At 45.5% G+C, this 26,295-nt stretch overlaps 1 protein-coding gene across 2 annotated transcripts in view; it reads right to left on the reverse strand.

The window, feature by feature from the left end:
- Positions 1–529: 529 nt before the first annotated feature.
- Positions 530–26,295, reverse strand: part of LOC124006252 (integrin alpha-10-like) — a 55,487-nt gene continuing 29,721 nt past the window's right edge. Inside the window, exons 9-30 of one of the 2 annotated variants that reach the window (XM_046316141.1) lie at positions 21,655–21,820; positions 18,136–18,209; positions 17,865–18,009; positions 16,755–16,903; positions 15,999–16,142; positions 15,485–15,691; positions 15,221–15,351; positions 14,912–15,078; positions 14,392–14,534; positions 13,694–13,804; positions 13,505–13,590; positions 13,111–13,252; positions 12,833–12,925; positions 11,399–11,475; positions 11,119–11,208; positions 10,958–11,042; positions 10,644–10,751; positions 10,448–10,555; positions 10,186–10,299; positions 10,007–10,102; positions 2,675–2,788; positions 530–2,543 (exon numbers count right to left, since the gene is read on the reverse strand). In XM_046316141.1, coding sequence (XP_046172097.1) covers positions 2,493–2,543; positions 2,675–2,788; positions 10,007–10,102; positions 10,186–10,299; positions 10,448–10,555; positions 10,644–10,751; positions 10,958–11,042; positions 11,119–11,208; positions 11,399–11,475; positions 12,833–12,925; positions 13,111–13,252; positions 13,505–13,590; positions 13,694–13,804; positions 14,392–14,534; positions 14,912–15,078; positions 15,221–15,351; positions 15,485–15,691; positions 15,999–16,142; positions 16,755–16,903; positions 17,865–18,009; positions 18,136–18,209; positions 21,655–21,820 — 2,601 coding nt within the window. In that variant the 3' untranslated portion in view covers positions 530–2,492. Of the gene's footprint in view, positions 2,544–2,674; positions 2,789–10,006; positions 10,103–10,185; positions 10,300–10,447; positions 10,556–10,643; positions 10,758–10,957; positions 11,043–11,118; positions 11,209–11,398; positions 11,476–12,832; positions 12,926–13,110; positions 13,253–13,504; positions 13,591–13,693; positions 13,805–14,391; positions 14,535–14,911; positions 15,079–15,220; positions 15,352–15,484; positions 15,692–15,998; positions 16,143–16,754; positions 16,904–17,864; positions 18,010–18,135; positions 18,210–21,654; positions 21,821–26,295 lie in introns of both variants that reach the window. The other variant, XM_046316140.1, reaches the window with a different exon arrangement.

Genomic DNA, 26,295 nt, shown 5'->3' on the forward strand with positions numbered 1-26,295 from the left:
GACCAAGTGAGAGGGAGGGAGAACCAGGTGGATGAGACTGTCTTTCTACTGGAGTCCTACATCTTCTCTACCAAGACCAAGTGAGAGGGAAGGAGAACCAGGTGGATGAGACTGTCTTTCTACTGGAGTCCTACATCTTCTCTACCAAGACCAAGTGAGAGGGAGGGAGGGAGGGAGGGAGGGAGGGAGGGAGGGAGGGAGGGAGGGAGGGAGGGAGGGAGGGAGGGGGAGGGAGGGAGAGGAGAAACACAATGGACATAAAGTTGCATCAATAAAATGTTTGCATTTTCATATACCTGACTCACTTGGTGCTTTTTCTGCCTGACGTACAGACCTCGTTATTTCAGTTATATGTTCAACAATGTCTGCTAGTGTGAAAGTGTTTTTTCTTTTATAGAATGAAGTAGTCTGAAATGCCAGATTTAAAAATACAAAAATGTTATGTAATAAGATATTTGGTTTAAGTGTATTTAGTTAATGTGAATGAATGATCCTATGTATGTATAAATGATCATGAAAGAAACTAAAATAACATTTACAAAAACTTTAATTATCAAGTTTTAATTTGACTCAAAAAATGAGCTGTACTGTAGAGAAAATGGGTGAAAAATCTAAAGTCATGATGACTTCTGAATATTAAATAGACAGTTTTGTTTGTAACAACGTTTCATAGAAATACAAATATATTCACATGATTATAAGTGGCCTCCATTATCAGGTAGTGCAATTTCATTCAAGCTTCCTTGAAGGATGGAACTGCTTTCCATACAGCACAACATGGTACTAATTACAGGTTGATACCTGTACTGTATCTACTTATACAACATGGTACTAATTACAGGTTGATGCCTGTACTGTATCTACTTATACAACATGGTACTAATTACAGGTTGATACCTGTACTGTATCTACTTATACAACATGGTACTAATTACAGGTTGATACCTGTACTGTATCTACTTATACAACATGGTACTAATTACAGGTTGATACCTGTACTGTATCTACTTATACAACATGGTACTAATTACAGGTTGATACCTGTACTGTATCTACTTATACAACATGGTACTAATTACAGGTCGATGCCTGTACTGTATCTACTTATACAACATGGTACTAATTACAGGTTGATACCTGTACTGTATCTACTTATACAACATGGTACTAATTACAGGTCGATGCCTGTACTGTATCTACTTATACAACATGGTACTAATTACAGGTTGATGCCTGTACGGTATCTACTTATACAACATGGTACTAATTACAGGTTGATACCTGTACTGTATCTACTTATACAACATGGTACTAATTACAGGTTGATACCTGTACTGTATCTACTTATACAACATGGTACTAATTACAGGTTGATACCTGTACTGTATCTACTTATACAACATGGTACTAATTACAGGTTGATACCTGTACTGTATCTACTTATACAACATGGTACTAATTACAGGTTGATACCTGTACTGTATCTACTTATACAACATGGTACTAATTACAGGTTGATACCTGTACTGTATCTACTTATACAACATGGTACTAATTACAGGTCGATGCCTGTACTGTATCTACTTATACAACATGGTACTAATTACAGGTTGATACCTGTACGGTATCTACTTATACAACATGGTACTAATTATAGGTTGATACCTGTACGGTATCTACTTATACAACATGGTACTAATTACAGGTTGGTGCCTGTACTGTATCTACTTATACAACATGGTACAAATTACAGGTTGATGCCTGTACGGTATCTACTTATACAACATGGTACTAATTACAGGTCGATGCCTGTACTATATCTACTTATACAGATCTACGCTGTTTGAAGTCTGCAGTCATTGAACATCATACCCAGTCACATTGCACCAGGCGTGTCAAACTCATTCCACAGAGGGCTGTGTGTCTGTAGGTTTTTGTTTTGTCCATTCAATTAAGACCTAGACAACCAGTTGAGGGGAGTCCCTCACTAAGTCGTGACCTTAATTCATCCATCAAGTACAAGGGTGGAGTGAGCCTGCAGACACTCGGCCTTCCGTGGAATGAGTTTGACACGTAGTGTACAGCATTATTTCCTGTCTGGGACATCTGAAGAAAACTCATGTACACGTCCTTCCTGCTGTACGTTTCCAAACAGGTGTGTAACTACAGCCTTACAGCCATGGGTTCACCTGTAGAAACAGACAAGATGTTGGGGTGTCTGATGATAGATGCAGTCTGTGCCATGTGATGTTAGGTGTTCTGACAGTTCAGACACACACGGGACAACGCTCATCTATACCGGCTGTGTGTTCTTTATGGGGGGGGGGCATGATTTAGAAGAGGGAAGGCATCTGTTTTTATTGCTGGGGGGGCGGAGCAGTCTCTGCAGGTCGTTGCCATGGGGATGGGCACGAAGTGGACTGTTTCTGTGGTTCTCTGGTTGTCACAGATCCTGTATCCATTGACTGACATCATGGCGGCGAGGGGCGGGCTCAGTCCTCGAGTTCCTCGTCCTTTATCTGTTTACGAGTGAAGAACCCCAGCTGGAGAAAGGAGGGATGAGAAGGAAGGAGTGAAATCCAAAGTGTTGATCTTTACCACAAAGGCAGAGGAGAAACAAGTTGTTGCAGAGTGAGGAACAGAGGTACTGTATGGTGAGGTGTGATTGGTGTACCTTCCACATTGCGAAGATGATGAGGGCCAATAGCAGAAGCCCTCCAATGATGCTACCTATCAGAATCCAGAGAGAAATAGGGATGGCCCGCCCCTTTAGTACCTCCAACACCGTCTGTTGGAGAGAAAGAGAAAAAAGGCTGATAGTAGAGACAGTCTGACAGATATCATCACCCTATACCAGCTTCCTACTCTATCTGGATGTAAACAACAGACAGATATCATCACCCTATACCAGCTTCCTACTCTATCTGGATGTAAACAACAGACAGATATCATCACCCTATACCAGCTTCCTACTCTATCTGGATGTAAACAACAGACAGATATCATCACAGCTTCCTACTCTATCTGGATGTAAACAACAGACAGATATCATCACCCTATACCAGCTTCCTACTCTATCTGGATGTAAACAACAGACAGATATCATCACCCTATACCAGCTTCCTACTCTATCTGGATGTAAACAACAGACAGATATCATCACCCTATACCAGATATCATCACCCTATACCAGCTTCCTACTCTATCTGGATGTAAACAACAGACAGATATTCATCACCCTATACCAGCTTCCTACTCTATCTGGATGTAAACAACAGACAGACAGATATCATCACCCTATACCAGCTTCCTACTCTATCTGGATGTAAACAACAGACAGATATCATCACCCTATACCAGCTTCCTACTCTATCTGGATGTAAACAACAGACAGATATCATCACCCTATACCAGCTTCCTACTCTATCTGGATGTAAACAACAGACAGACAGATATCATCACCCTATACCAGCTTCCTACTCTATCTGGATGTAAACAACAGACAGATATTCATCACCCTATACCAGCTTCCTACTCTATCTGGATGTAAACAACAGACAGATATTCATCACCCTATACCAGCTTCCTACTCTATCTGGATGTAAACAACAGACAGATATTCATCACCCTATACCAGCTTCCTACTCTATCTGGATGTAAACAACAGACAGATATTCATCACCCTATACCAGCTTCCTACTCTATCTGGATGTAAACAACAGACAGACAGATATCATCACCCTATACCAGCTTCCTACTCTATCTGGATGTAAACAACAGACAGACAGATATCATCACCCTATACCAGCTTCCTACTCTATCTGGATGTAAACAACAGACAGATATTCATCACCCTATACCAGCTTCCTACTCTATCTGGATGTAAACAACAGACAGACAGATATCATCACCCTATACCAGCTTCCTACTCTATCTGGATGTAAACAACAGACAGATATCATCACCCTATACCAGCTTCCTACTCTATCTGGATGTAAACAACAGACAGACAGATATCATCACCCTATACCAGCTTCCTACTCTATCTGGATGTAAACAACAGACAGATATCATCACCCTATACTAGCTTCCTACTCTATCTGGATGTAAACAACAGACAGATATCATCACCCTATACCAGCTTCCTACTCTATCTGGATGTAAACAACAGACAGACAGATATCATCACCCTATACCAGCTTCCTACTCTATCTGGATGTAAACAACAGACAGATATTCATCACCCTATACCAGCTTCCTACTCTATCTGGATGTAAACAACAGACAGATATTCATCACCCTATACCAGCTTCCTACTCTATCTGGATGTAAACAACAGACAGATATTCATCACCCTATACCAGCTTCCTACTCTATCTGGATGTAAACAACAGACAGATATTCATCACCCTATACCAGCTTCCTACTCTATCTGGATGTAAACAACAGACAGACAGATATCATCACCCTATACCAGCTTCCTACTCTATCTGGATGTAAACAACAGACAGACAGATATCATCACCCTATACCAGCTTCCTACTCTATCTGGATGTAAACAACAGACAGATATTCATCACCCTATACCAGCTTCCTACTCTATCTGGATGTAAACAACAGACAGACAGATATCATCACCCTATACCAGCTTCCTACTCTATCTGGATGTAAACAACAGACAGATATCATCACCCTATACCAGCTTCCTACTCTATCTGGATGTAAACAACAGACAGATATTCATCACCCTATACCAGCTTCCTACTCTATCTGGATGTAAACAACAGACAGACAGATATCATCACCCTATACCAGCTTCCTACTCTATCTGGATGTAAACAACAGACAGATATCATCACCCTATACCAGCTTCCTACTCTATCTGGATGTAAACAACAGACAGACAGATATCATCACCCTATACTAGCTTCCTACTCTATCTGGATGTAAACAACAGACAGATATCATCACCCTATACCAGCTTCCTACTCTATCTGGATGTAAACAACAGACAGATATCATCACCCTATACCAGCTTCCTACTCTATCTGGATGTAAACAACAGACAGATATTCATCACCCTATACCAGCTTCCTACTCTATCTGGATGTAAACAACAGACAGATATCATCACCCTATACCAGCTTCCTACTCTATCTGGATGTAAACAACAGACAGACAGACAGACAGCATCATCACCCTATACCAGCTTCCTACTCTATCTGGATGTAAACAACAGACAGACAGACAGACATCATCACCCTATACCAGCTTCCTACTCTATCTGGATGTAAACAACAGACAGATATCATCACCCTATACCAGCTTCCTACTCTATCTGGATGTAATCAACAGACAGATATCATCACCCTATACCAGCTTCCTACTCTATCTGGATGTAAACAACAGACAGATATCATCACCCTATACCAGCTTCCTACTCTATCTGGATGTAAACAACAGACAGATATCATCACCCTATACCAGCTTCCTACTCTATCTGAATGTAAACAACAGACAGACAGATATCATCACCCTATACCAGCTTCCTACTCTATCTGGATGTAAACAACAGACAGACAGATATCATCACCCTATACCAGCTTCCTACTCTATCTGGATGTAAACAACAGACAGACAGATATTCATCACCCTATACCAGCTTCCTACTCTATCTGGATGTAAACAACAGTCAGACAGATATTCATCACCCTATACTAGCTTCCTACTCTATCTGAATGTAAACAACAGACAGACAGACAGATATTCATCACCCTATACCAGCTTCCTACTCTATCTGGATGTAAACAACAGACAGACATCATCACCCTATACTAGCTTCCTACTCTATCTGGATGTAAACAACAGACAGACAGATATCATCACCCTATACCAGCTTCCTACTCTATCTGGATGTAAACAACAGACAGACAGATATCATCACCCTATACCAGCTTCCTACTCTATCTGGATGTAAACAACAGACAGACAGATATCATCACCCTATACCAGCTTCCTACTCTATCTGGATGTAAACAACAGACAGACAGATATCATCACCCTATACCAGCTTCCTACTCTATCTGGATGTAAACAACAGACAGACAGATATCATCACCCTATACCAGCTACCTACTCTATCTGGATGTAAACAACAGACAGACAGACAGACATCATCACCCTATACCAGCTTCCTACTCTATCTGGAGGTAAACAACAGACAGATATCATCACCCTATACCAGCTTCCTACTCTATCTGGATGTAAACAACAGACAGACAGACAGACATCATCACCCTATACCAGCTTCCTACTCTATCTGGATGTAAACAACAGACAGATATCATCACCCTATACCAGCTTCCTACTCTATCTGGATGTAAACAACAGACAGACAGATATTCATCACCCTATACCAGCTTCCTACTCTATCTGGATGTAAACAACAGACAGACATCATCACCATACTAGCTTCCTACTCTATCTGGATGTAAACAACAGACAGACAGATATTCATCACCCTATACCAGCTTCCTACTCTATCTGGATGTAAACAACAGACAGACATCATCACCCTATACTAGCTTCCTACTCTATCTGGATGTAAACAACAGACAGACATCATCACCCTATACCAGCTTCCTACTCTATCTGGATGTAAACAACAGACAGACATCATCACCCTATACTAGCTTCCTACTCTATCTGGATGTAAACAACAGACAGACATCATCACCCTATACTAGCTTCCTACTCTATCTGGATGTAAACAACAGACAGACATCATCACCCTATACCAGCTTCCTACTCTATCTGGATGTAAACAACAGACAGACATCATCACCCTATACTAGCTTCCTACTCTATCTGGATGTAAACAACAGACAGACATCATCACCCTATACTAGCTTCCTACTCTATCTGAATGTAAACAACAGACAGACAGACAGATATTCATCACCCTATACCAGCTTCCTACTCTATCTGGATGTAAACAACAGACAGACAGATATTCATCACCCTATACTAGCTTCCTACTCTATCTGAATGTAAACAACAGACAGACAGACAGATATTCATCACCCTATACCAGCTTCCTACTCTATCTGGATGTAAACAACAGACAGACATCATCACCCTATACTAGCTTCCTACTCTATCTGGATGTAAACAACAGACAGACAGATATCATCACCCTATACCAGCTTCCTACTCTATCTGGATGTAAACAACAGACAGACAGATATCATCACCCTATACCAGCTTCCTACTCTATCTGGATGTAAACAACAGACAGACAGATATTCATCACCCTATACCAGCTTCCTACTCTATCTGGATGTAAACAACAGACAGACAGATATCATCACCCTATACCAGCTTCCTACTCTATCTGGATGTAAACAACAGACAGACAGATATCATCACCCTATACCAGCTTCCTACTCTATCTGGATGTAAACAACAGACAGACAGATATCATCACCCTATACCAGCTTCCTACTCTATCTGGATGTAAACAACAGACAGACAGATATCATCACCCTATACCAGCTTCCTACTCTATCTGGATGTAAACAACAGACAGACAGATATCATCACCCTATACCAGCTTCCTACTCTATCTGGATGTAAACAACAGTCAGACAGATATTCATCACCCTATACTAGCTTCCTACTCTATCTGAATGTAAACAACAGACAGACAGACAGATATTCATCACCCTATACCAGCTTCCTACTCTATCTGGATGTAAACAACAGACAGACATCATCACCCTATACTAGCTTCCTACTCTATCTGGATGTAAACAACAGACAGACAGATATCATCACCCTATACCAGCTTCCTACTCTATCTGGATTTAAACAACTGACAGACAAATATCATCACCCTATACCAGCTTCCTACTCTATCTGGATGTAAACAACAGACAGACAGATATCATCACACTATACCAGCTTCCTACTCTATCTGGATGTAAACAACAGACAGACAGATATCATCACCCTATACCAGCTTCCTACTCTATCTGGATGTAAACAACAGACAGACAGATATCATCACCCTATACCAGCTACCTACTCTATCTGGATGTAAACAACAGACAGACAGACAGACATCATCACCCTATACCAGCTTCCTACTCTATCTGGAGGTAAACAACAGACAGATATCATCACCCTATACCAGCTTCCTACTCTATCTGGATGTAAACAACAGACAGACAGACAGACATCATCACCCTATACCAGCTTCCTACTCTATCTGGATGTAAACAACAGACAGATATCATCACCCTATACCAGCTTCCTACTCTATCTGGATGTAAACAACAGACAGACAGATATTCATCACCCTATACCAGCTTCCTACTCTATCTGGATGTAAACAACAGACAGACATCATCACCCTATACTAGCTTCCTACTCTATCTGGATGTAAACAACAGACAGACAGATATTCATCACCCTATACCAGCTTCCTACTCTATCTGGATGTAAACAACAGACAGACATCATCACCCTATACTAGCTTCCTACTCTATCTGGATGTAAACAACAGACAGACATCATCACCCTATACCAGCTTCCTACTCTATCTGGATGTAAACAACAGACAGACATCATCACCCTATACTAGCTTCCTACTCTATCTGGATGTAAACAACAGACAGACATCATCACCCTATACTAGCTTCCTACTCTATCTGGATGTAAACAACAGACAGACATCATCACCCTATACCAGCTTCCTACTCTATCTGGATGTAAACAACAGACAGACATCATCACCCTATACTAGCTTCCTACTCTATCTGGATGTAAACAACAGACAGACATCATCACCCTATACTAGCTTCCTACTCTATCTGAATGTAAACAACAGACAGACAGACAGATATTCATCACCCTATACCAGCTTCCTACTCTATCTGGATGTAAACAACAGACAGACAGATATTCATCACCCTATACTAGCTTCCTACTCTATCTGAATGTAAACAACAGACAGACAGACAGATATTCATCACCCTATACCAGCTTCCTACTCTATCTGGATGTAAACAACAGACAGACATCATCACCCTATACTAGCTTCCTACTCTATCTGGATGTAAACAACAGACAGACAGATATCATCACCCTATACCAGCTTCCTACTCTATCTGGATGTAAACAACAGACAGACAGATATCATCACCCTATACCAGCTTCCTACTCTATCTGGATGTAAACAACAGACAGACAGATATTCATCACCCTATACCAGCTTCCTACTCTATCTGGATGTAAACAACAGACAGACAGATATCATCACCCTATACCAGCTTCCTACTCTATCTGGATGTAAACAACAGACAGACAGATATCATCACCCTATACCAGCTTCCTACTCTATCTGGATGTAAACAACAGACAGACAGATATCATCACCCTATACCAGCTTCCTACTCTATCTGGATGTAAACAACAGACAGACAGATATTCATCACCCTATACCAGCTTCCTACTCTATCTGGATGTAAACAACAGACAGACAGATATCATCACCCTATACCAGCTTCCTACTCTATCTGGATGTAAACAACAGACAGACAGATATTCATCACCCTATACCAGCTTCCTACTCTATCTGGATGTAAACAACAGACAGACAGATATCATCACCCTATACCAGCTTCCTACTCTATCTGGATGTAAACAACAGACAGACAGATATTCATCACCCTATACCAGCTTCCTACTCTATCTGGATGTAAACAACAGACAGACAGATATCATCACCCTATACCAGCTTCCTACTCTATCTGGATGTAAACAACAGACAGACAGACAGATATCATCGCCCTATACCAGCTTCCTACTCTATCTGGATGTAAACAACAGACAGACAGATATCATCACCCTATGGCAGCTTCCTCTATCTGGATGTAAATGAGTCAGGCACAGACAAGGCTAAACTAGTCCTCCACTATTAGTGTTAATCCTGCTGTTCTCTCACCTCCCTCCAGATGGCGCCACTCCCCAGAGTGACCAGGTTAGATTCCTGAGCAGCCAGACGATAGGCACTCACTATCCTCACCATCTTAAACTTAGCCTGGTGACAGAGACAAAGTCAGAGTGAGTGTTTTTATAGTTAGAACTGTGTGTTTGTGTGTGTGAGAGAGAGAAACTTCGTACCTGTCTGAAGAAGTTGTCGTGGACCCTGCGGCTGACTCGTATGAGAGCGGTCTGTCCTCGATGCAGCTGCTGTACCTCACACACCACCTCCACACACCACGACCTGCTGCAGTTCTACACACCGCACACAGAAACATGTTACAACTGTAAATACACTATATAGCTAGTTAGGATTGTGAATGAGATCATCTTGTGCGTGGGTATTTGTGTGTGTGTGCATGTATGTGCGTGCATCAGTGTATATGTGTCTGTCTGTTCTCACCAGTAGGTCAGTCTGTTGCATGTCTTCAGGATGTAGTGGTCGTACATCTCTCTGTCTGTCCTTCTGCTGGGACACGTGACTGTCTACACTGCAATTCACCCCTGTCACCTGACATCACAAAGGTCACAGTTCAGAACCAGAGAGAAATGACAATAACTGTTTATTTCAACAGTAGTAGGAGAGGGTTAGTACTCACGTTGTAAGAGAAGACCTCAGTAACAGCCATGAAGACTCGGTCTCCAGCTGCTACAGAGGGCAGGCTCAGCCTCAACTCCAGGTTACTCACACTGTAACAGCCCAGGTTCTGCAGCTACACACAGAACACATTAGTCTGACGTGTGTGTGTGTGTGTGTGTGTGTGTGTGTGTGTGTGTGTGTGTGTGTGTGTGTGTGTGTGTGTGTGTGTGTGTGTGTGTGTGTGTGTGTGTGTGTGTGTGTGTGTGTGTGTGTGTGTGTGCGTGTGCAGTAAGGATATTAAGGAAACAGATATATTGTGTGTGCACTGCTTACCCTGAAGTGTGTGTAGAACTCTGGTCCTATTGCCTCTGATATGGTTCTGGTTGGGTGGACCTCATAACGGTTCAGATTGGAGTCACTACAAAGAAAGGTAGAGATACGGGGAATGAGAGAGAGAGACCGAGAGACCGAGAGAGAGATAGAGAGAGACTAACCTGGTGATGAAGAGGTCAGGTTCGTACTGAACCACAGTCTGGAGCTGAACACTGTTGTCTCCCAACGTAGCCTCTCTCTCCACACTGTCACTATGGGAACCAGGAACACAGAGATGTATGTGACAGACACATGAGAAGACAAACACACAGTACTTCTGTCTCTACTGTAGGATTATGACTAGGGTTAGACGGAATCAGTGGAGGCTGAATTTCAGGTTAATTTCTAGAAGCTCCCAATAGGAATCCCTTTACATTCCACCATAGGATTATAATGAGTTACCTGGCAACTGTGAGTTTCATCTGGACTTTACTGAGCAGAGACGTACAGCTGAACTCAAACTCTAACATGAAGTTCACCTGACAGAGAGAAGATAAGAGGTGGGGGGGGTTGAGTTTGTGGTATCAGAACTACACTGATCCTTGTGACATGGGGCCGTGCATTATCATGCTGAAACATGAGGTGATGGGGATTGAGTTTGTGGTATCAGAACTACACTGATCCTTGTGACATGGGGCCGTGCATTATCATGCTGAAACATGAGGTGATGAGGATTGAGTTTGTGGTATCAGAACTACACTGATCCTTGTGACATGGGGCCGTGCATTATCATGCTGAAACATGAGGTGGTGGGGGTTGAGTTTGTGGTATCAGAACTACACTGATCCTTGTGACATGGGGCCGTGCATTATCATGCTGAAACATGAGGTGATGGGGGCGGATGGCAAGACAATGGGCCTCAGGATTTCGTCACAGTACCTCGGTGCATTCAAATTATCATCCATAAAATGCAATTGTATTTGTTGTCCGTAGATTATGCCTGCCCATACCATAACCCTACCCCCACTACGGGGCACTCTGTTCACAACGTTGACGTCAGCAAACCACTCACCCACCCGACGCCATATGTCTGCCATCTGCCCGGTACAGCTGAAACCGGGATTCATCCATGAAGAGCACACTTCTCCAGCGTGCCAGGGGCCACCGAAGGTGAGCATTTGCCCACTGAAGTCAATTACAATGTCGAACTGCAATCAAGTCAAGACCCTGGTGAGGACGGCGAGCACACAAATGAGCTTCCCTGAGACGGTTTCTAACAGTTTGTGTAGAAAATCTTCAGTTGTGCAAACCCACAGTTTCATCAGCTGTCTGGGTGGCTGGTCTCAGACGATCCCGCTGATGAAGAGGCCGGATGTGGAGGTCCTGAGCTGGTGTGGTTACACGTAGTCTGCGATTGTGAGGCCGGCTGGACATACTGCCAAATTCTCTAAAACGACGTTGGAGGCAGCTTATGGTAGAGAAATGAGCATTCAATTCTTTGGCAACAGCACTGGTGACATTCCTGCAGTCATCATGCCAACGCTCTCTCCAAAACTGAGACATCTGTGGCATTGTGTGTGTTGTTTGACAAAACTGCACATTTTAGAGTGGCCTTTTATTGTCCCCAGCACAAGGTGCACCTGTGTAATGATCATGCCGTTTAATCATCTTTTTGATATGCCACACCTGTCAGGTGGATGGATTATCTTGGCAAAGGAGAAATGCTCACTAACAGGGATGTAAACAAATTTGTGCACAATATTTGAGAAAAATACGATTTTTGTGCATTTGGAAAATTTCTGGGATCTTCTATTTCAGCTCATGAAACATGGGACCAACACTTTACATGTTGTGTTTATATTTCTGTTCATTGTATTTGATGCCAGACAGACAGACCTTGGAGTGGGAGCGGAACACAGGATAGCTGACATTACAGGAATGACTGTTGGAACTGAGAGATGTACACTCAATTTTCAACTGGGTATCTTCCTAGAGAGAGGGAAGGAGAGAGAGAGAAGGATAGGGATGGAGACATCGAAAGGGAGGGAGGAAGAGAGAGAAGGGGGAGGAGACAGAATAAAATTGTCAGGTCCATGTTGTAAATCTGTGTGTGTGTGTCTGTGTGGTGTGTGTGTGTGTCTGTGTGGAGTGTGGTGTGTGTGTGAGTTTCGTACCCGTATACTGAGACTAGAGAAGTGGAGGTTGCGTGAGTAGTGCAGTGTCAGGCTGGTGTTGTAGGCGTTCTCCAGTCTGTTCTGCAGCTGGACTTCTACAGCCAGACGTCTGCGAGGGCTACGGATCACATAGGGCTGCTGTCTGCAGAGAGGAGTTACATTCAGACATTCATACAACTACTACACAACATTAATACAACAACTACAAACATTAATACATGAATACAACATGAATGCTTGACTTAGTAATTGTTTGGCTGATTGAGTGTTGACTGGACACAAAAAAGAGAGGAAGATTTTTGATCAGGTGTGTGTGTGTGTGTCTATACGTGTGTGTGTCCATGCATGTGTGTGTGCACATGTGTTCATGTGTGTTTGTGTGTGTGAGATGTACCTTGTCCCAGAGATGTCCATATGAGCCTGCAGCACCAGATCAGTGACACACACATCATCCTCACCACAGTCTTTGAAGAACGCAATCTGGAGACATCAAGGTACAGTATTTGAAATGGAGGTGCCAGAGTAATACTGTAGATAACGTACAGTAACAGTACATTACATCACACACACCCCACACACTGACCGATCTCTTGAAGGTGGTGGGCCAGCCTTCGTCCAGCACTGGGCCGCTCTCTGTGTCGTTGATCTTAAAGCGCAGGGAGAAGCTGATTGGACGGATGTAGTCTGCTGTGTCCTATCACAGACAGAGACAAAGGGTTAGAGGTCAATATCATGTTTCAGCATGTAGACTGTGTGTGTCGGTCGGGGTGAAGGATGTGTGTTTTGGCATTGTGTCTGTCGGTCGGGGTGAAGGATGTGTGTTTTGGCATTGTGTGTGTCGGTCGGGGTGAAGGATGTGTGTTTTGGCATTGTGTGTGTCGGTCGGGGTGAAGGATGTGTGTTTTGGCATTGTGTGGGACATATGGAAGGGCAGGTTGTGACAGTAGCGTGTACATGTTGGTTGTGTGTTTGTGTCAGGGCGTGTGTGTATGTTAGTTGTGTAGTGTGTGTGTGTGTGTGTGTGTGTGTGTGTGTGTGTGTGTGTGTGTGTGTGTGTGTGTGTGTGTGTGTGTGTGTGTGTGTGTGTGTGTGTGTGTGTGTGTGTGTGTGTGTGTATGCCATTTAGCAGAGGCTTTTATCCAAAGCGGCTTATAGTGGTGCATGCATACTTTTTTTAAAGTATGTATGGTCGCTGTTTGGTCCTAGGAATTGAACCCACTATCCTGGTGTTGCAAGTACCATGCTCTACCAGCTAAGCTCTGGTGTGTGTGTCATACTCACAAACACATGGAAGGGCAGGTTGTGGCAGACGGTCTGTCCTGTGTGAACTCTGACCCCCAGTTGTGTCTGTCTCTGGTTGCTGTCGTCAAACAACGCCCTCGCTGTCAACTTTCTCTCATCCAACATGGCCACCACCGACAACTCTGAGGAGGAGGGAGAAGGGGAGGTTAGTGTTGATAACAAATCTATCGAATCTAACAGACGGACTCCCTCCCTCCTCTCTCCTTCCCCCTTCCTCCCCCTTACTCTCTCCAGTCCCTGCCCCTCCCTCTCTCCCCTCCCTCTCCCTTACCGAAGCTGCTGCGGTGAGTTCCAGGGGAACGGGACAGAGTCAGGAAGCAGGCTGTAGCGTTGAGACAGGCAGACTCCCTCCGTCCTCTCTCCTTCCCCCTCCCTCCCCCTTACTCTCTCCCCTCCCTCTCCCTTACTCTCTGTAGTCCCTGCCCCTCCCTCTCTCCCCTCCCTCTCCCTTACTCTCTGCAGTCCTTGCCCCTCCCTCTCTCCCCTCCCTCTCCCTTACCGAAGCTGCTGCTGTGAGTTCCAGGGGAACGGGACAGAGCCAGGAAGCAGGCTGTAGCGTTGAGACAGGCAGACTCCCTCCCTCCTCTCTGACACGTCTTCTGGATGACGTTGATGGAGTGGGGCTGGAAGGACAAACTCATGTTGATCTGGACTATACTACGAGAACTGGAGAGAGGGGAGGGAGAATTGATCATTCAATGATGAAGATCATCATCACATTTAAAAAAAATACTCCACAGCCAAGTCTGACAATTTATCCCTCCCCTCCTCTTCATTCCTCCACCTCCCCTCATCCCTCCATTCTTACCTGAGTAGTACAGCACTGCCCTGGGCCCCCACAGCCAGGTCTAACAGACCATCTCCATCCAGGTCTAATCTGGCACTCACACTGCGCCCAAAATACTGCAGAGAGGGGGACAGGGACGATCCTGCGATACGCTACAAGGAGAAGGAGAGGTGAGCAAGGAGGTGACACCTATACTTCTGGTGACACTTCTTTCTTTACCTGTTTGTAGTTGTGGATGATGTGTATGTCTACCTGTTTGTAGTTGTGGATGATGTGTATGTCTACCTGTTTGTAGTTGTGGATGATGTGTATGCCCTGGCCGTGGTAGACGTATATGGCCCCATTGTGTCCGTCCTCTAGGGGTGCCCCCACCAGCAGGTCAGTGTACCCGTCATGGTTGAGGTCTGGGGCGGAGGCCAGGGCGTAGCCAAACCTAGCATCCTGGAACCTATCCTCTGCTTTCAGAGTACCGTTAGACACAAACACCTCCTCCTGAGAGAGAGAGAGAGAGAGAGAGAGAGAGAGAGAGAGAGAGAGAGAGAGAGAGAGAGAGAGAGAGAGAGAGAGAGAGAGAGAGAGAGAGAGAGAGAGAGAGAGAGAGAGAGAGAGAGAGAGAGAGAGAGAGAGAGAGAGAGAGAGAGAGAGAGAGAGAGGAGAGAGAGTCAGCAGCTCCCAGCCATTCCTCTTCTTATCTGCTAATATCCTCAACCCCTTTACCCTCCCTTAACTCTATCTCCCCCTTCACCCATCTCTCACTGACACCAGCTCAGTCCTTCCCCACTACTCCCCCCTGTCTCACCCCACTGAGGGAGTAGATGTAGACTCTGCCTGCCTCCTTGTTGCCAGGGCCCAGGTACATGGGTGCTGCCACCAGCAGAACATCAGTAATGCCATCCTGGTCCACGTCCAACCCACACACCTCACTGCCATAGTATGACCCAATCTACAGACAGACAGAGAGAGAGAGAGAGAGAGAGAGAGAGAGAGAGAGACAGACAGACAGACAGACAGACAGACAGACAGACAGACAGACAGACAGACAGACAGACAGACAGAGAGACAGAGAGAGAGACAGAGAGACAGACAGACAGACAGACAGACAGACAGACAGACAGACAGACAGACAGACAGACAGACAGACAGACAGACAGACAGACAGACAGACAGACAGACAGACAGACAGACAGACAGACAGACAGACAGACAGACAGACAGACAGAGAGAGAGAGAGAGAGACAGAGAGAGAGACAGAGAGAGAGACAGAGACAGAGAGAGAGAGAGAGAGAGAGAGAGAGAGAGAGAGAGAGAGAGAGAGAGAGAGAGAGAGAGAGAGACAGAGAGAGACAGAGAGAGACAGAGAGAGACAGAGAGAGAAACGGAGAGAGAGAGACAGAGACAGAGAGAGAGAGAGAGAGAGAGAGAGAGAGAGAGAGAGAGAGAGAGAGAGAGAGAGAGAGAGAGAGGCGATGAAGAGAAGGGGAGATGGGGTTGGTGTGAGTGAGAGTTTGATTGATAGATACATCCAATGAGGTATATACACACACACACTAGCTACCTGTTCTCCATTGAGGGCCTGTGCAATGTTGACATCTCCATTGTCGCTCAGTTCAAACAGAATGACCTTTCCTTTGTGTTTGAACCTGGGAGCTCCAGCCACATACAGCCTCCTCCAGTCTCCCACTATCACTGACGACACTGTGTAGCCTAAACACACACACACACACACACACACACACACACACACACACACACACACACACACACACACACACACACACACACACACACACACACACACACACACACACACACACACACACACACACACACACACACACACACACACACACACACACACACACAGAGAAATACTTAATTTAGATCCACAAATGACATAATATTTGCATAGGATTCAAATATCTCACAGGTCATACAGATGCCTGGAGACACATTAGGTATGGAAACAAACATGTAAAACAGTGATACGTTGAGTAGTATTATGTGTAAAACAGGGATACGTTTAGTAGTATTATGTGTAAATCAGTGATAAGTTGAGTAGTATTATGTGTAAAACAGGGATACGTTTAGTAGTATTATGTGTAAAACAGGGATACGTTGAGTAGTATTATGTGTAAAACAGTGATACATTTAGTAGTATTATGTGTAAAACAGTGATACGTTTAGTAGTATTATGTGTAAAACAGTGATAAGTTTAGTAGTATTATGTGTAAAACAGGGATACGTTTAGTAGTATTATGTGTAAAACAGGGATACGTTGAGTAGTATTATGTGTAAAACAGTGATATGTTTAGTAGTATTATGTGTAAAACAGTGATACATTTAGTAGTATTATGTGTCAAACAGTGATACTTTGAGTAGTATTATGTGTAAAACAGTGATACGTTGAGTAGTATTATGTGTAAAACAGTGATACGTTTAGTAGTATTATGTGTAAAACAGTGATACATTTAGTAGTATTATGTGTAAAACAGTGATACGTTTAGTAGTATTATGTGTAAAACAGTGATACATTTAGTAGTATTATGTGTAAAACAGTGATACGTTTAGTAGTATTATGTGTAAAACAGTGATAAGTTGAGTAGTATTATGTGTAAAACGGTGTAATGTAAAGTGTACATAGTGTAACGTAAGTAAGTTAAGTCACCCAGATAGGCAGCATGGTTCTTGAGCTCCTGGGGGAACTCTGACTCAAAGGCCTCTCTGGTGGGCATGATGCGGCCCTTAGTGCCCTCCTTCAGCACCCCTCCGTCCCAGTCATACGCCCCCACCATCCCAAACAGGATGCCATCCTGAAACACACGCATGGGAGAGGGGGGATAAACATACAGTACAATGACAGATCAGAAATTCAAGACAATGACATGACGCGCGCGCTCGCCCTGCACACTACGCACACACACACATGGTGGACTCACATCGAGAACGTGTGTGGAGAAGCCAATCTGGGACATCTCAAACTTGAAGGAGCTCTCGTTGTACCCCAGCGTCCCTGTGACGAAACAGAAACATCAAAACAACGTTTAACAAACCTTTCTAGCACATTTTCTGTAGTATCCAACGCAAAAATCTAGTTGAGCAGATCTCTCTGTCTCCAAGCTATTATTTTGTGTCATGTCATTCAAAAATGATTTTATTAAAGTCATGAGTCTCACCCTCTCATGTTTCTGTGCCCAACCACATATCTGTGTGGTGTGGAGGTTCAGTGACTGAGTGAGGGGCTAATGGGACCTCTGCTGAGGTGAAAGCGGAACAGGTTTACCCTAACTCTCAGAGGAAGTTTAGTTGAATGTTTGGTTAATGTTTGGTCTGCCAGTGCCAGGTGGCATGGGACTAAACGTGGCATCCTGTGCTGCCCACTCTGACACATGAATACCGTGATGGGACTAAACGTGGCATCCTGTGCTGCCCACTCTGACACATGAATACCGTGATGGGACTAAACGTGGCATCCTGTGCTGCCCACTCTGACACATGAATACCGTGATGGGACTAAACGTGGCATCCTGTGCTGCCCACTCTGACACATGAATACCGTGATGGGACTAAACGTGGCATCCTGTGCTGCCCACTCTGACACATGAATACCGTGATGGGACTAAACGTGGCATCCTGTGCTGCCCACTCTGACACATGAATACCGTGATGGGACTAAACGTGGCATCCTGTGCTGCCCACTCTGACACATGAATACCGTGATGGGACTAAACGTGGCATCCTGTGCTGCCCACTCTGACACATGAATACCGTGATGGGACTAAACGTGGCATCCTGTGCTGCCCACTACACATGAATACCGTGATGGGACTAAACGTGGCATCCTGTGCTGCCCACTCTGACACATGAATACCGTGATGGGACTAAACGTGGCATCCTGTGCTGCCCACTCTGACACATGAATACCGTGATGGGACTAAACGTGGCATCCTGTGCTGCCCACTCTGACACATGAATACCGTGATGGGACTAAACGTGGCATCCTGTGCTGCCCACTCTGACACATGAATACCGTGATGGGACTAAACGAATGGCATCCTGTGCTGCCCACTCTGACACATGAATACCGTGATGGGACTAAACGTGGCATCCTGTGCTGCCCACTCTGACACATGAATACCGTGATGGGACTAAACGTGGCATCCTGTGCTGCCCACTCTGACACATGAATACCGTGATGGGACTAAACGTGGCATCCTGTGCTGCCCACTCTGACACATGAATACCGTGATGGGACTAAACGTGGCATCCTGTGCTGCCCACTCTGACACATGAATACCGTGATGGGACTAAACGTGGCATCCTGTGCTGCCCACTCTGACACATGAATACCGTGATGGGACTAAACGTGGCATCCTGTGCTGCCCACTCTGACACATGAATACCGTGATGGGACTAAACGTGGCATCCTGTGCTGCCCACTCTGACACATGAATACCGTGATGGGACTAAACGTGGCATCCTGTGCTGCCCACTCTGACACATGAATACCGTGATGGGACTAAACGTGGCATCCTGTGCTGCCCACTCTGACACATGAATACCGTGATGGGACTAAACGTGGCATCCTGTGCTGCCCACTCTGACACATGAATACCGTGATGGGACTAAACGTGGCATCCTGTGCTGCCCACTCTGACACATGAATACCGTGATGGGACTAAACGTGGCATCCTGTGCTGCCCACTCTGACACATGAATACCGTGATGGGACTAAACGTGGCATCCTGTGCTGCCCACTCTGACACATGAATACCGTGATGGGACTAAACGTGGCATCCTGTGCTGCCCACTCTGACACATGAATACCGTGATGGGACTAAACGTGGCATCCTGTGCTGCCCACTCTGACACATGAATACCGTGATGGGACTAAACGTGGCATCCTGTGCTGCCCACTCTGACACATGAATACCGTGATGGGACTAAACGTGGCATCCTGTGCTGCCCACTCTGACACATGAATACCGTGATGGGACTAAACGTGGCATCCTGTGCTGCCCACTCTGACACATGAATACCGTGATGGGACTAAACGTGGCATCCTGTGCTGCCCACTCTGACACATGAATACCGTGATGGGACTAAACGTGGCATCCTGTGCTGCCCACTCTGACACCTGAATACCGTGATGGGACTAAACGTGGCATCCTGTGCTGCCCACTCTGACACATGAATACCGTGATGGGACTAAACGTGGCATCCTGTGCTGCCCACTCTGACACATGAATACCGTGATGGGACTAAACGTGGCATCCTGTGCTGCCCACTCTGACACATGAATACCGTGATGGGACTAAACGTGGCATCCTGTGCTGCCCACTCTGACACATGAATACCGTGATGGGACTAAACGTGGCATCCTGTGCTGCCCACTCTGACACATGAATACCGTGATGGGACTAAACGTGGCATCCTGTGCTGCCCACTCTGACACATGAATACCGTGATGGGACTAAACGTGGCATCCTGTGCTGCCCACTCTGACACATGAATACCGTGATGGGACTAAACGTGGCATCCTGTGCTGCCCACTCTGACACATGAATACCGTGATGGGACTAAACGTGGCATCCTGTGCTGCCCACTCTGACACATGAATACCGTGATGGGACTAAACGTGGCATCCTGTGCTGCCCACTCTGACACATGAATACCGTGATGGGACTAAACGTGGCATCCTGTGCTGCCCACTCTGACACATGAATACCGTGATGGGACTAAACGTGGCATCCTGTGCTGCCCACTCTGACACATGAATACCGTGATGGGACTAAACGTGGCATCCTGTGGTGCCCACTCTGACACATGAATACCGTGATGGGACTAAACGTGGCATCCTGTGCTGCCCCCTGACACATGAATATTCACTCTCAATTCAAATACTGTTCTTTTACTTCTATCCCCCTTTCACCTTTACTCCATACATTCCCTCCCTTCCTTCCCCTCCCCAATCTGCCACTATCTAGATGCCACAGGTTAGTGCCCTCTCTCTCCCTCCTCGCTCAAGAACCCAGCTGGTATACAGAGTCTACCTCCCTCATCCTCCTCTCATATCCTCCACTCCCTTCCTCCCTCGCTCCCTACAGACTTCAGGGTGGCATAATTTCTCAGTCTTCCTCTCTTGTTCCTGTAAGTGTTGTGATAGCTGCTCGCGCCCTTATTTCCTTTTCAAGGTAGTGGCATCTATCCATCCCTTCCTCTTTCATTCCGTCTGGGATTAAATGTGGCACCATTCCCCCTTTTTTACCTCTTTCTCAATTGAAAGAGAGTAACATTCCTCTCTCTTCTTACTTTCTCCCTGGTTAAATAAGACAGCAGTTCCTCTCTGTCTCCAGAACACAGACATCCTTTCCCCTCCTTTCTCTTTCCAGCACTTTCACCTCCCTCCCTCCTCTCCTCCCTCTCCCTCCCCCTTCCTCTTCCTCTCTCCGTCTCACCCTCTAGAGTGAAGATGCGGTCTCCTAGTGCATCTACGATGTCGTTGAGCGCCGCCTCGTCAGTCACGTTGAAAAAGTATTTGTCATCAGGGTCGCTGGCAATGTACTTGATCTCACTGATAAACGTCTCTGGGTCCTGCTGCCTGCGGATGTAGTGACCCAATACCTGGAGGGAGACAGAAAGGGATGAGGAAAGAGAGGGGGAGAGATAAAGGGGGAGGGAGAGAGAGGGGGAACAGAGAAAGGGATGAGGAAAGAGAGGGGGAGAGATAAAGGGGAGGGAGAGAGAGGGGGAACAGAGAAAGGGATGAGGAAAGAGAGGGGGAGAGATAAAGGGGGAGGGAGAGAAAGGGATGAGAAAAGAGAGGGGGAGAGATAAAGGGGAGGGAGAGAGAAAGGGATGAGGAAAGAGAGGGGAGAGATAAAGGGGAGGGAGAGAGAAAGGGATGAGGAAAGAGAGGGGGAGAGATAAAGGGGAGGGAGAGAGAGGGGGAACAGAGAAAGGGATGAGGAAAGAGAGGGGGAGAGATAAAGGGGAGGGAGAGAGAGGGGGAACAGAGAAAGGGATGAGGAAAGAGAGGGGGAGAGATAAAGGGGAGGATGAGAAAGGGATGAGAAAAGAGAGGGGGAGAGATAAAGGGGGAGGGAGACAGAAAGGGATGAGGAAAGAGAGGGGGAGAGATAAAGGGGGAGGGAGAGAGAGGGGGAACAGAGAAAGGGATGAGGAAAGAGAGGGGGAGAGATAAAGGGGAGGGAGAGAGAGGGGGAACAGAGAAAGGGATGAGGAAAGAGAGGGGGAGAGATAAAGGGGGAGGGAGAGAAAGGGATGAGAAAAGAGAGGGGGAGAGATAAAGGGGAGGGAGAGAGAAAGGGATGAGGAAAGAGAGGGGGAGAGATAAAGGGGAGGGAGAGAGAAAGGGATGATAAAAGAGAGGGGGAGAGATAAAGGGGGAGGAAGAGAGAAAGGGATGAGAAAAGAGAGGGGGAGAGAGAGGGAAAGAGAGAGGAAGAGAGAGGGGGAACAGAGAAAGGGATGAGGAAAGAAAGGGGGAGAGATAAAGGGTGAGGGAGAGAAAGGGATGAGAAAAGAGAGGGGGAGAGATAAAGGGGGAGGGAAAGAGAAAGGGATGAGAAAAGAGAGGGGGAGAGATAAAGGATGAGGGAGAGAGAGAGGGATGAGGAAAGAGAGGGGGGAGATAAAGGGGGAGGGAGAGAGAGAGAAAGGGGTTAAAGTGAAGGGTAGAAAAACAAAAGGGAGAGAAAGAAGGGGTTAAATGTAAGGGACAGAAAAAGTGAAAGGTAGAGCGAGAGATAACATTAACAGACATATTCTCTACGTCTTCCGCCAATAACTCCTCCATGTTTCACAGGGACAGAGAGCATTTATATAGAGGGAGAGATATTACTGAGTCAGGACAATCTGAGAGAACAGAGAGAGAGCTGCCAACACCAACCCCGTACAGTACAGTAGAGGACATAACCTGAATCAAGGACAACCACAGAGAGACAGCCAGATGTGCAAGTATAAAAAACAGATCATATAATGAGTATAAGTATAAAAAACAGATACTGTCCATAGGGTTCTAACTAAGGGGGTGTCTAAAAACAGATACTGTCCATAGGGTTCTAACTAAGGGGGTGTCTAAAAACAGATACTGTCCATAGGGTTCTAACTAAGGGGGTGTCTAAAAACAGATACTGTCCATAGGGTTCTAACTAAGGGGGTGTCTAAAAACAGATACTGTCCATAGGGTTCTAACTAAGGGGGTGTCTAAAAACAGATACTGTCCATAGGGTTCTAACTAAGGGGGTGTCTTAAAACAGATACTGTCCATAGGGTTCTAACTAAGGGGGTGTCTAAAAACAGATACTGTCCATAGGGTTTTAACTAAGGGGGTGTCTAAAAACAGATAATGTACGTAGGGTTCTAACTAAGGGGGTGTCTAAAAACAGATACTGTCCATAGGGTTCTAACTAAGGGGGTGTCTAAAAACAGATACTGTCCGTAGGGTTCTAACTAAGGGGGTGTCTTAAAACAGATACTGTCCGTAGGGTTCTAACTAAGGGGGTGTCTAAAAACAGATACTGTCCGTAGGGTTGTAACTAAGGGGGTGTCTTAAAACAGATACTGTCCATAGGGTTCTAACTAAGGGGCTGTCTAAAAATGGAGTCAGCTAAAATGTTTTGGAAATACTGCTCTAGCAAACTGTGAAATGAAAGAATTGGTCCAGACAGGGGGAGTGAGATGACTGGTGTGGTAGGGCTCTCTAGTGTGAGGAGGCTATAGTAACAGCTACAGTTAGTAGTCTGTAATACAGAATAGCCTAAACACTGCAGTAAGGAGCACATTCCTCCCCAGAAACCCAATCCCAACAATCCTTCCCTGTCACTCTGGCTGCCATCTTAAATAAGGAAATTCTCTGTTTTCAAAGGGGAGGAAGGGAGGAAGGGAGGGAAGGAGGGAGGGATGGATGGAGGGAGGGAAGGAGGGAAGGAGGAAGGGAGGGAAGGAGGGAGGGAGAGCGGGATGGAGGAAGGGAGGGATGGAGGGAGATATAGAGGAAGGGAAGGAGGGAGGGATGAAGGGAGGGACAAAGGGTGGGATGGAGGGAGGGATGGACGAAGGAAGGGAGGAAGGGAGAGAGGGATAAATGAAGGGAGGGAGAGAGAGAGGGAAGGAGGAAGGGAGGGATGGAGGGAGGGATAATGAAGGGAGGGAGGGAGAGAGGGAAGGAGGAAGGGAGGGGTGGATGAAGGGACAGAGAGAGGGAAGAACGAAGGGAGGGAGTGAGAGAGAGAGAGAGAGAGAGAGAGAGAGAGAGAGAGAGAGAGAGAGAGAGGGAGGGAGGGAGGGATGGGAGGGAGGAAGGAAGGAAGGAAGGAAGGAAGGAAGGAAGAGATGGAGGGAGGGAGGTTTTAATGTGAAGGAATCCTACACTATAAATGTATACATGGAGATATTATAGAAGCAGAGAAATTCCGTTGGTCTTGCCAGCTGCTGCTGGTTTGTCCTCAGAGTCACGAACGGAGAGAGAAGACAGAAATACAGACAGCTTGTAGCTTGTTAAGTATTCAAAACATACAGTGAAGTTATAGCTACTGCACATGTATATGCACATGTATACACACAGTTGCACAGGCACATGCACACAAACAAACTCGCAAACAGACAAACACACCCCCTTTGACCCCTCTCCTTGTTGACTGTAAATTCTGTGTGAGTCGGCAGGCACGCAGGCTGATGTATAAACCACGACTCAGGCTGTTATTTTAGAGAGCTTGTTGCTCTGCTCTCCCCAAAGGGCTGTTTTCTGTCCTACACACACTGGCAGCAGGACAGAGAGCAACAACATCAAAACATTGTAGCAGTCACAGTGAAACCACGTTTCAGCATCAAGACCCTGGAGATTCTCTCTCTCTCTCTCTCTCTCTCTCTCTCTCTCTCTCTCTCTCTCTCTCTCTCTCTCTAATTTAATCTTAGGGGTTTTATTGGTGTGCGAAACATATGTACAGGGAAAATAAATAAACATAAATATGGGTTGTATTTACAATGGTTTTTGTTCTTCACTGGTTGCCTTTCTCTTGTGGCAACAGGTCACGAATCATACTACTGTGATGGTACACTGTGGTATTTCACCAAACATATATGGGAGTTTGTCTAAATGCTATGCTCACTGTGTCTGTACTAAGTCAAAGCTTTCCTTAAGTTTGGGTCAGTCACAGTGGTCAGGTATTCTGCCACTGTGTACTCTCTGTTTAGGGCCAAATAGCATTTTAGTTTGCTCTGTTTTTTGTTAATTCTTAAAAAATGTGTCAAGTAATTCTCTTTTTGTTTTCTCATGATTTGCTTGGGTCTAACTGTGTTGCAGTCCTGGGGCTCTGTGGGGTGTGTTTGTGTTTGTGAACAGAGCCCCAGGACCAGCTTGCTGAGGGGACTCTTCTCCAGGTTCATCTCTCTGTAGGTGATGGCTTTGTTATGGAAGGTTTGGGAATCACTTCCTTTTAGGTGGATGTAGAATTTAACGGCTCTTTTCTGGATTTTGATAATTAGTGGGTATCGGCCTAATTCTGCTCTGCGCTGATGTTTAGGCCAAGGTATGTATAGTTTATTGTGTGCTCTAGGGCAACCGTGTCTAGATAGAATTTGTATTTGTGGTCCTGGTGACTGGACCTTTTTTGGAACACCATTATTTTGGTCTTACTGAGATTTCTCTCTCTCTTCTCTTTCTCTTGTCTCTCTCTCTCTCTCTCTCAGTCCCCCCGTCTCTCTCTCTCTCTCTCTCTCTCTCTCTCTCTCTCTCTCTCTCTCTCTCTCTCTCTCTCTCCCCGTCTCTCTCTCTCTCAGTTCCCCCTCTCTCTCTCTCTCTCAGTCCCCCCGTCTCTCTCTCTCTCTCTCTCTCTCTCCCTCTCTCTCTCTCTCTCTCTCTCTCTCTCTCTCTCTCTCTCTCTCTCTCTCTCTCTCTCTCTCTCTCTCTCTCTCTCTCTCTCTCTCTCTCAGTCCCCCCGTCTCTCTCTCTCTCTCTCAGTCCCCCCGTCTCTCTCTCTCTCAGTCCCCCCTCTCTCTCTCTCTCTCTCTCTCTCTCTCTCTCTCAGTCCCCCCATCTCTCTCTCTCTCTCAGGCCCCTGTCTCTCTCTCTCTCA

The sequence above is a fragment of the Oncorhynchus gorbuscha genome, linkage group LG19 (genome assembly GCF_021184085.1).
Source record: "Oncorhynchus gorbuscha isolate QuinsamMale2020 ecotype Even-year linkage group LG19, OgorEven_v1.0, whole genome shotgun sequence".
NCBI lineage: Eukaryota > Metazoa > Chordata > Actinopteri > Salmoniformes > Salmonidae > Oncorhynchus > Oncorhynchus gorbuscha.